The 10,830-nt window shown below is 48.4% G+C and overlaps 3 protein-coding genes across 7 annotated transcripts in view; 1 reads left to right on the top strand and 2 right to left on the bottom strand.

The window, feature by feature from the left end:
• The window catches only part of Pms2 (PMS2 postmeiotic segregation increased 2 (S. cerevisiae)), a 24,773-nt gene extending 23,932 nt beyond the window's left edge, over positions 1 to 841 (bottom strand). Inside the window, exon 1 of the mRNA XM_013023399.1 lies at positions 782 to 841. Within this exon, the coding sequence (XP_012878853.1) occupies positions 782 to 804 (23 nt within the window). The 5' untranslated portion in view covers positions 805 to 841. The remainder of the gene's footprint in view (positions 1 to 781) is intronic.
• A 214-nt stretch (positions 842 to 1,055) lies between these two features.
• Aimp2 (aminoacyl tRNA synthetase complex-interacting multifunctional protein 2) lies at positions 1,056 to 9,860 on the top strand. Of its 2 annotated transcripts, none has more exons than XM_013023501.1 (4): positions 1,056 to 1,163; positions 5,794 to 6,000; positions 7,114 to 7,345; positions 8,606 to 9,860. In XM_013023501.1, exons 1-4 carry the CDS (start codon positions 1,149 to 1,151, stop codon positions 8,989 to 8,991), a joined length of 840 nt encoding a protein of 279 aa, XP_012878955.1. In that variant the 5' UTR covers positions 1,056 to 1,148; the 3' UTR covers positions 8,992 to 9,860. The 2 variants fall into 2 exon arrangements, with proteins under 2 accessions (XP_012878955.1, XP_012878954.1); XM_013023500.1 differs by having other exon boundaries at positions 1,056 to 1,283.
• Positions 9,861 to 9,954: 94 nt separating this feature from the next.
• Positions 9,955 to 10,830, bottom strand: part of Eif2ak1 (eukaryotic translation initiation factor 2-alpha kinase 1) — a 42,162-nt gene continuing 41,286 nt past the window's right edge. For 2 of the 4 annotated variants that reach the window (XM_013023494.1, XM_013023497.1), the window contains exon 15: positions 9,955 to 10,234. In XM_013023494.1, the coding sequence (XP_012878948.1) occupies positions 10,130 to 10,234 (105 nt within the window). In that variant the 3' untranslated portion in view covers positions 9,955 to 10,129. The remainder of the gene's footprint in view (positions 10,235 to 10,830) is intronic. The other 2 variants (XM_013023495.1, XM_013023496.1) reach the window with 1 other exon arrangement.

Genomic DNA, 10,830 nt, shown 5'->3' with positions numbered 1-10,830 from the left:
TATTAGCTTAAAATATGATTTGCTAACAGGGGTACAATGGGATCCAAGGCTTCCCTGCGAGAGAGATCTCTGGGTATTCACCAAGTAGCAGATCTTTCATTTCCAATGAAATAAAAGAATGAAAGCAACCACTTTACGCTTGATTTTACAAGTCAAGGAATCTCAATTCTTGGTCTACAGATGACTTCACACGAAATGGAAACTCCCTCTCACCCTACAAATTAATCTAGCAGTTTGTGATGCTTATGTTGAATGGAGGAGGTGGGGGCGGGTATTTAAATATTGACAGAGAATTTACTGCTACGTCTTTTGACATTGAACACAATGGGAGAGCAGGCCGCAGATCGCCGCTGGATTTCGTTGTGGCTTGCCAGGCATACATCACATACAGGAAAAAAAACACCTGCAACCCAGAAAAAGTAGCGTGCCCTAGTTAGTCCCCGGCCGGTACTCTCAATTAAAGAGGCAGGCTCCAAATAAAAGGGAAAGGAAAGGAAGTCAATCCGTCTACAGGGATCATGCAAGACCTCACAGGGCAGCCGGCCTGCGTGGGACGAACCCTGAACTCCTAGGCGCCGACTTTCCCGCTCCGGCCAGGCACCGGGACGGGACACCCACCTCGTCCCGCCTCCTTCCCCGAACCGGACCCGGAGCGCTAAGAATGCGACTCAGGCCCCGTGTGCTGCGGGCTCGCCACGCGCCTCGGCCACTTCCGGCCCTTTTCTAGGGAGATGGAACGTCGTGGAACCCAGAAAGGACACTCCGACATAGTCGGGCTCACCTCGATCCCGCGGCAAGCTCCATGGACTCCAAGCGACTCCCGGAGACCGCGGGAGTTCTTCCGGCCGCCACTTCCACAAGGGCTGGCTCTCCTGAGAGCTGATTGGCTGTTTTTGACATAGATCTCCACCCCCTTCCGGGCGGGACAGCAAATGGTTCCCAGGTTTCCTTCTCGCTGATTGGTAATATTAAAGGTCGAGTATGTGTCGTCATACGGGTTGGACCAATTAGAGCGCACAGACTGCATTTTTTTTCTTTTCGTTACGCCAGCAGCTAAGTCCGAAACACGGTAGCAGCTGTGCGTGGCGTCCTCTGACGGTTTGTGAGCGTTCGTGTCCCTCGCCCACCTTCCTTCTTTGGTCCCCGCGATGCCGATGTACCAGGTAAAACCCTATCACGGGGGCGGCGCACCTCTGCGTGTAGAGCTTCCAACCTGCATGTACCGGCTCCCCAACGTGCACGGCAGGACTGGCAACCCCGCGACCCACGCGGGCCACGTGCAGGTAGGAGTGTGCGGCTCCCACCCAGTGCGCAGGCGCCGAAGTCTGGCCTGGCTGTGCCCCGCCCCCCACCTGCCTAGTGCGCAGGCGCTGCAGACCTGGCTAGGCCGTGCCCCGCTCCCCCCTTGCCCCCCAGCTGCCCAGTGCGCAGGCGCCGCGGTAGACTTGGCCCTGGTTTTCCTGGCTTGGGCGGGCGTGGTTCCACCTGGCTTTTAGGAGTCTTATCCTTGACCAGGCTGCCAGGGATACCTTAAGAGATCTGCCCATCTTTTCTTTCCCTTTTTTTTTTTTTGGCATGTGACTGCTTAAGCTTTTATACAGAGAAATTGTACCCCTAGAAGAGTAATGCATAAATGGCTCATTTTTGAAGAATTTACAGAGCCACAATCTAAGGGTTGCCACCTCCCAGGTTAACTGGTGACATTGCCAGCACTGCCGCCCCTCCCACTTACAACTTTTTCTCCAAAGGCCCTATTTTATAGTCTACTATATCTATGTGGTTTTTGTGCACATGACTTTTGAGTCATTGATTGCAACTATAAAGTAGTCATATTCTTTGCAGTATGCTATTCTACTCCTTCCTGAGGTTCATGGGCACTGAACTCTTTTCCATTTTTCTGCTGTTATGAACAATTCTGTAGTGAATGCTTTTTTCCTCCTCTCCTATCCTCCCCAAACCCCCTTCTCCCAACTGAAGTTTGATCTCAGGGTCATACTTGCTGTGCTGACACTATTATTTTTATCAGTCCTTCAGCCTTGCCCTTTTGTTGGTTAATTGGAGATTGAGTCTCCAATTGGGGATTGAACTCAGGGTGTTGCCTCCAGTCTTTTATTTAAGTCTCTTTTTTTTCTTTTTCTTTTTTTCTTTTCTTTTTAGGGTCCGGTCATGGGGCCTGAACTCTGGGCCTGGGCGCGGTCCCTCAGCTCTTCAGCTCAAGGCTAGTGCTCTACCACTTGAGCCACAGCGCCACTTCCGGCTTTTTTCATTTTTTTTTGCTTATGTGGTGCTGAGGAATCGAACCCAGGGCCTTATGCATGCAAGGCAAGCACTCTACCACTGAGCCACCTTCCCAGCCCCCTTTGTTTAAGTCTTAATATTGATTTATTTATACTCAGCTAACTGAGGAGAATAATTCCTGGCACTTGTCATCCTGCAAACAGAATTTTCCCAACTCTTTTTTTTTTTTTTGGTCCAGCATTTCGGCTTGAACTCAGCCTGGGAGTTTGTTTGTTTTTTTTTGTTGGTCGTGGGGCTTGAACTCTGGGCCTGGGCACTGTCCCTCAGCTCTTCAGCTCAAAGGGAGCGCTGTACCACTTGAGCTACAGCGCCACTTCCGGTTTTCTGGTGGTTTATTGGAGATAGGAGTCTCACAGTCTCTCCTGCCCGGGCTGGCTTTGAACCGTGATCCTCAGATCTCAGCCTCCTGAGTAGCTAGGATTACAGGCGTGAGCCACCAGCGCCCGGCCACCTGGGAGTTTTTTCACTCAACTCCAGCACTTTACTACTTAAGTCACAGCTCTACTTCTAGCTTTTTGGTCATTAATTGGAGATGAGACTCTCACAGACTTTCCTGCCAGGGCTGGCTTTGAACTGCAGTCCTCAGATCTCAGCTTCCTGAATAGCTAGGATTACAGGTGTAATAATAATTATTCCTTTTCATATTTCCCGGCTATTTTGATAACTTCTTTTCTAACTATTTACTTCTGAAGTCTTTAATTTATCACTTGCAAAAACATACATGAGGTTTCCAGAAGGAAACATTCTAAACCTTCTAACAGGAAATGGGAGGACATATGCTGTCTGTGATTACATCTTTCACTTTGTCCTACTGCCTTCCTTTCTTTCCCTTTGGATTGGAAGCGAGTGAGGTTAGTTTGAAACCCAGATGTTCACAAGTTGTCTCATCACAGAGCTAAGATAAATGACAACTGTGGGTCAGTGGTCCTTCACTACCATGGAGACATGGTCCAGTGCCCCTGTATGTCAATCCCAGTGAACCAAAAAGAAAACCCAGAGTAGAGAAGGCATCTCTTTAACAGAGACCACATTTTTTGTTTTTTGGGTTTTTTTTGCTTGTGAGGCTTGACCTCTGGGCTTGGGCACTGTCACATGAACTCTTCAGCTCAAGGTGAGTACTCTACCACTTGAGCCACAGAGCCACTTCTGGTTTTCTGGTGGTTAATTGGAGATAAGATTCTTACAGACTTTCCAGACAAGGCTGGCTTTGAACCTTGATCCTCAGATCTCAGCCTCCTGAGCAGCTAGGATTACAGGAGTGAGCTACCAGTTCCTGGCGGGATCAATTTTGTTTGAAGTCTTGCTTCCTCTGAGACTTTGACTGTGGAATTTTTTGAGTGGCCTAGAGTCATACCACTATATCTTTTTGCTTTATTTTTGTTTTTCAAATGAGGGCAGGTTGGGCTGGGAAGGTGGCTCAGTGGTAGAGTGCTAGCCTTGCATGCATGAGGCCCTTGGTTCGATTCCTCAGCACCACATAAGCAGAAAAATCTGGAAGTGGCTCTGTGGCTCAAGCGGTAGAGCAGTAGACTTGAGCTGAAGAGCTGAGGGACAATGCCCAGGCCCAGAGTTCAGGCCCCACGACCGACAAAAAAAAAAAATGAGGGCAGGTCTCATGTTTGCCCAGGGATGACCTCTGATTTCAATCCTCCCAGCTCCACTTCCCAAGCCACTGGGATTACAGGCATACTTTATTATACCAGTCTTGATCTGTGAACTTCTGACTTAGAAGACACCCAGTACTGCTGTTCTAGCAGATGCTAATAGTATAAGTGGACAGATAATTAGAATTCAAGTGTGTCATCATCCAGGGCACATGAGAGCAATACAAATTGTATTCTTGTTTGCTTACTGTGCACCAGACACTGGGCTTAGCAGGAAGAATCCAGACTCCGTGCCTAGAGGATCTAAGTGTTCTGTCTTCATGGAATCAGCTAGGAAAAGTCCTAGCTGATCTAAGGTAAAAGTGCACCCCCTAAGCTGCCTTAAAAAGATTCAGTGATTTGCTCACTTACCAAGGGACCTGCATCCAAACTAGAGGAGACTTCTTTTATAAACTCTGAGTTCCCTTTTTCTTGTCTGTATCAATTCTTCTTACATTCTCACTAACTCTCCCCCACCTTTTTTCTACTCATTTAAGCAAAATATTTTTTTTGGGGGGGGGTGTCTGGTCGTGGGGCCTGAACTCTGGGCCTGGGCGCAGTCCCTCAGCTCTTCAGCTCAAGGCTAGTGCTCTGCCACTTGAGCCACAACGCCCATTTCCGGCTTTTTGCTTTTTGCTTAAGTGGTGCTGAGGAATCAAACGCAGGGCCTCATGCAAGCAAGGCAAGTGCTCTACCACTGAGCCACCTTCCCAGCCCCTGAAGCAAAATATTTTAATTGGCCTATGATTAATATGAAGGGTGCCTGGCATAGTGGGAGATGAAACAAGAGGACCACTGGAGCCTAAGAGTTCACAGCCAGCCTAGGAACCTACCCTTTAAAATTAAAAAGGGATAAAGTACTGTGGCTCACTCCTATAATCCTAGCTAGCTACTCAGGAGGCTGAGATCTGAGGTTTTCAGTTTGTAGCCAGCCTGAGCACATAAATGTCTGAGAGAAGCCAGGCACTGGTGCTTCATGCCTGTAATCCTAGTGCTAAGGATCACAGTTCAAAGCCAGCCTGGGCAGGAAAGTCCATGAGACTCTTATCTCCAATAAACCACCAGAAAACTGGAAATGGAGCTGTGGCTCAAGTGGTAGAGTGCTCACCTTGAGCTGCAGAGCTCAGGGACAATGCCCAGGCCCAGAGTTCAAGCCCCATGACTGACACCCACCCCACCCCCAAAAAAAGTGTCTGAGAGAATCTTATCTCAAGTTAATTAGCAAAGGCTAGAAGTAAAAACATGGCTCATGTGGTAGAGCATCATCCATGCCAGGTGCTGACTCTAGCATTTGGGAGGCTGAGGCAGGTGGGTCTCAAGTCCAGTGTCTGTCTGTCTGTCTGTCTCTCTCTCTCTCTCTCTCTCTTACACTCACATGCACAAAGAAGTAATAAAGAATAATTTATGATTTGTGTTCATTTTCCATCATTTTCTGTTCTTCCACTAAATCACCTGCAATAACACTTAAGTCACCAATGGGCTTCCTTGTAGGACTTGTTGGATGGGGGAAATGGAGATGATTCCCCATGGCTTTTAAGGCATGGGAGCTGAGTGGATGCCTGTAACAAAGTTAGACACATGGCGGTCACCTGCAAACCAGCCTCCTGAGGTGGGAAGCAATGACTGCTCGCATAGTGGTCTCTTTTTTTGTTGTTGTTGGTCATGGGGTGAACTCTGGTCCTGGGCGCTGTCCCTCAGCTCTTCAGCTCAAGGCTAGCGCTCTACCACTGGAGCCACAGCACCACTTCTAGCTTTTTCTGTATGTGGTGGTGAGGAATTGGGGCCTCCTACATGGGAGGCAAACACTCTACCACTGAGCCACCTTCCCAGCCCTACATACTGGTCTCTTTAGGAAACGTCTGACCCATCTCTGCAAGCACTCGAGTCCCGCCAAGATGATATTTTGAAGCGGCTGTATGAGCTGAAGGCAGCAGTCGATGGCCTCTCCAAAATGATTCATACCCCAGATGCGGACATCGACGTAACTAACATCCTGCCAGCAGATGAGTCCCCAGCGGTGAGCACCAGTGCTCTGGACTTGAACTCAGTGCTTGGGAAGGTACGCTCATTTTGAAAGATGGGAGATGTGGTCCCATGTTACTGTCAAGAATGTTGTGCCCCTGTGATTTTTGCCTTGGTCTTGTAGATTTCAAAGGTGGAACAAAGAGTGTGTTTTTGTTTGTTTTGTGCTGGTTCTGGAGCTTGAACTCAGAGCCTAAGTGCTGAATTGGTGCTCTACCACTTGAGCCACAGCTCCATTTCTGGCTTTTTGGTAGTTAATTGTTGATAAGAGTCTCACAGACATTCCTGACCAACCTGGCTTTCAACCACTATCCTCAGATCCCAGCCTTCTGAGCAGCTAGGAATACAGGCTTGAGCCAGCAGTGCCCAGCTAAGCCAAGACTTTTTTTTAAAAAAAGGTCTCTTCATTGAAACATCTTGAATACAAATTGGTATGGAAACTATCCAGCCAGCTCTTAGACGTAATAGCTGGAATAAATGTCTGATTTTTTTTTTTCTAGTTTCCATGAGGTAAAGCAGACAAATAGGTGTCATCTCTAAGCTGTGTGATGGATTTGACAGTGAATTCTTTTTTTTTTTTGCCAGTCCTGGGTCTTAAACTCAGAGCCTGGGCACTGTCCCTGAGCTTCTTTTGCTCAAGACTAGCACTCTAATACATAAACCACTTCCGGCTTTTTCTGTTTATGTGGTACTAAGGAATTAAACCCATGGTTTCATGCATGCAAGGCAAGTATTGTACCATTAAGCCACATTGCCAGCCCACTCTACTTGCTTCTTATGTGGCTCAGTGACAGAATAAGCTATCTGCCTTCCCAGGAGTAGAGTTCTCCCAGCTGTAAAATAGAATCATAGCAGCTCCCTCTAACGGAAAAACCATGATTCAGTGACATGACCCTGCTACAGTAGCACCTGAGACACCTGTGTTCTTGTTATTTTGTGCCTGTACTGGGACTTGAATGCAGGACCTGGGTGCTATCTCTGAGCTTTCATGCTGAAGGCTAGGAGTCTCACAGACTTTCCTGCCCAGGCTGGCTTCGAACTGTGATCCTCACATCTCAGCCTCCTGAGTAGCTAGGATTATAGGTGTGAGCCACAGCACCCAACTATATCTGTGCCCTTGTTGGCTCCATTGTTCTGGTCTCTCCCTCAGGATTATGGGGCATTGAAGGACATCGTGATCAATGCAAACCCGGCCTCCCCTCCCCTCTCCCTGCTGGTGCTGCACAGGCTGCTGTGTGAGCGCTACCGGGTCCTGTCCACCGTGCACACACACTCATCAGTCAAGAGCGTCCCTGAAAATCTTCTCAAGTGCTTTGGGGAACAGACCAGAAAACAGCCCCGTCATGAGTACCAGCTGGGCTTCACTTTAATTTGGAAGAATGGTATGTACAGAGGCCTGCACAAGGGCTGGGAAGGTGGCTCAGTGGTAGAGCGCTTGCCTTGCATGCATGAGGCCCTGGGTTCAATTCCCTAGCACCACATAAGAGAAAAAGCCGGAAGAGGCGCTGTGGCTCAAGTGGTAGTGCGCTATCCTTGAGCTGAAGAGCTGAGGGACAGCGCCCAGGCCCAGAATTCAGGCCTAACGACCGGACCCAAAAAAAAACAAAACAGAGGCCTACACAACTAGACAGAAAGTCAAGGGACAGGATGTTCTATGGCAGACAGGTTCCAGGTGTTTGCCCACAGGTCCAGTTCTCTAAGGCTCAAAAGCTTGTGGTTGGTGGTCCCAGGACAGCAAGCTACCCTTGTTCTGGGAGGTTATGGTGGAAAGGGTCTCAGCGAAAAGTTACAGGAAGAATTCTGAACCTTGCAGGAAAGGATCCTGTCCAGGCACAGCAGCTGGAGTGGCTCTCAGCCTTTCCAAAACTGGTTCCAAGACTACTGGTGTTATATTTTTATTGTCGTTCATGGGGCTTGACTCAGGGCCTGGGCACTGTCCCTGAGCTTTTCTGTTTGATTAGTGCTCCACCACTTTGAGCCACAGCACCACTTACTTCTAAGTTTTCTGGTGGTTAGTTGAAGGTAAATCTCATATACTTTTCTGCCTGGACCCACTTTGAACCACAATCCTCAGATCTCAGCCTCTTGAGTAGCTGGGATTATATGTGTGAGCCACCAGCATCCAGCTGTGTTCTTTTCATACAGTGACTCCTTAACTGGCCACACATAAGAGCACAGGAGGGGAGAGGGCCCAGCCTGAGTGATGGAATGCCTGGTGACTACTTTATGGTTTTTGGTGTTTTTTGTGCCAGCCCTGAGGGTTCAACTTGAGGTCTGGGAGCTGTCCCTGAGCTTTTTTGCTCAAGGCTGGTACTCTACCACTTGAGCCATAGCTCTACTTCTGGCTTTTTGGTGACTAACTGGGAGAAGACTCTTACAGACTTCTTTGCCTAGGCTGGCTTTGAACCACCATCCTCAGACCTTAGCCTCTTAAGTAGCTAGGATTATAGGCATGAGCCACCAGCTCCCAGCTTCCGTGACTGTTTTGAACATCTAGTTTGCATTTAAACACTCAACCATGACACCTCCTGAAGACAGATGAAAAAATGCAAGGTTCTTGGGAACACATTGCCTTGTCAGTTTGTGATTCCAGGGACTTCTTCTGCAAGCACAGGTCCACACAGCATGTTTTTCCCTTTCAGTGCCCAAGACTCAGATGAAGTTCAGCGTCCAGACGATGTGCCCCATTGAAGGGGAAGGGAACATTGCAAGGTTCCTGTTTTCTCTGTTTGGTCAGAAGCACAACGCGGTGAACTTAACCCTCATAGATAGCTGGGTGGATATCGCGATGTTTCAGCTCAAAGAGGGAAGCAGCAAAGAAAAAGCAGCTGTTTTCCGCTCCATGAACTCTGCCCTGGGCAAGAGCCCGTGGCTGGTGGGGCAGGAGCTCACCGTGGCAGATGTGGTGCTATGGGCTGTGCTCCAGCAGACTGAAGGCTGCGGTGCCGCCCCCGCCAATGTGCAGCGATGGCTGCGCTCGTGCGAAAACCTGGCCCCCTTCAGCACCACGCTGGCACTCCTCAAGTGATACCAGCAAGTGCTCCTGTTGAACAATGGTGCTCCTTCCACCTGTTGTCAGGACAGGGACTTGGATTAGAACCAAGTGTTTTTACTTAGATCAATTGTCACATTATCAATAAAAGCACCATAATTTATGGGACTCGTTTTATTGAACTTCAGCAAAATAACAACACACACCATGACTTCCTCTCCCCTTCCACCCAACTATGTAGGGGGGCACTTTCCAGGGATTCAAAAGTGGGTACACTGGGTTGCTGCCTCTGCTAGTGTTCCTGTGGTGGGGAGTGGGTTGGGTGGGGTGGGGAGGAGTAGCAATGTATAGGACCGTGGAAAAGGCAGGAAGGATGTCTGCTGCTCTGAAATCATTCCCAAGTTCATGGGCATGGCTGTGAATGGTACAGAATTGGAAGACACAAAATGGCTGAATGTGGTACCCTGGGCTAAGAGGCTGAACTTTTGACTGGGTGCAATGGCTTATGCTTGTAATCCCAGCTACTTGGAGGCAGGGATCAGGATAGTTCACAGCCAGCAAGAACAAAACATTAACAAGACCATCTCAACCAATAGGCCTTACCTATGCAGGAGGTAGAAGTAGGAAGATCTAGTGCACAGCCAATCCAAGACAAAGGCAAGACCCTATCTGAAAAGTAAAGCTAAACAGGTGGATGCAAGGCCCCAGGTTATCTTAGAAGTGCACAGAGCAGCCGAAGTTTTGAAGTGACTGTTTCTGGAAAGTGGCTCTGACAGCAGCGTGAAAGGATTGGAAGCCTGGTAGCTGTCAGAATGGGGACCTGTTATGGGCTGTGACAGGGAGGAAGTATAATGGACTTGCATAGCAGAATCTTCTGGAGGGTTCTTAAGTGTTTAAGGACAGCAACAAGAATTAATGCTTGAGAAGAGAGAGGAGGACAGAAACAGGTACAATTTGGAGTAGTTGGTCATAAGCTCCTTAAGGAAGAGACAGTTGGAAATACTTTTACATCTTTAATAAGTCTTATATAGGCTTGCTAAACACAATAATCATATCACTACCTCTGGGAAAGATTGAAAATATACATTCCAGTTGATTACTTCGAGTGTAAGTCCACTTTCAGATGACTGGTGTCACCTCATTAGAGGTGGCAGGGTCAGCCCCATTGCCCAGGTCAGCCCCTGACCCCTTTGGACTGAGAAAGGAGGCTCAGCTGCTTCTTCAGCTCTTCGATTTCTTTCTCCTGCTCTATTATCTTCATCTGTAGAGTGAGATTCACCTGTGAAGAGAAAATTTTAAGCTCCATTAAAAAAGTTACTTCTGCGGGACACAGTGGCTCACACCTGTAATCCTAGCTACTCAGGAGGCTGAGATCTGAGGATCATAGCTCAAAGCCAGCCCGAGCAGGAAAGTCCGTGAGACTCTTATCTCCAGTAAACCACCAGAAAACTGGAACTGGCGCTGTGGCTCAAGCAATAGAGTGCTAGCCTTGAGCTGAAGAACTGAGGGTCAGCACCCAGGCCCAGAGTTCAAGCCCCATGACCAACAAAAAACAAAAAAAAAAGCTATTTCCCAAATATACAGGTGGGCCTCACCTCACACTGGAAGCAGCTGTAACACCTATCCTGTGCTGTGCGCCACAGCTCCCTGTGCACAGATGGGATGAGGAGGAGCCAACCATGCCTTCACTGTTACTGCACATTAGGTCACACATGGTGCTGCCAGGTCTTCCAGGGAGGGACCCAGGTGACATTTTTACTTTTTGTTGTTTTGATGGTGCTGTGTTTTAAATCAAAGGTATTAAGCATGCTAGGCCTAATGAGCCATATGTCGGCCTATTTTTTTGGTTGGTTTTGTTTCTGTGCTGGTCTGGTC

This window comes from Dipodomys ordii, unplaced genomic scaffold (assembly GCF_000151885.1).
Source record: "Dipodomys ordii isolate 6190 unplaced genomic scaffold, Dord_2.0 Scaffold68, whole genome shotgun sequence".
NCBI classification, from domain to species: domain Eukaryota; kingdom Metazoa; phylum Chordata; class Mammalia; order Rodentia; family Heteromyidae; genus Dipodomys; species Dipodomys ordii.
The sequence above is the reverse complement of the archived record's forward strand: the minus strand, read 5'-3'. Positions and strand labels throughout refer to the sequence as shown.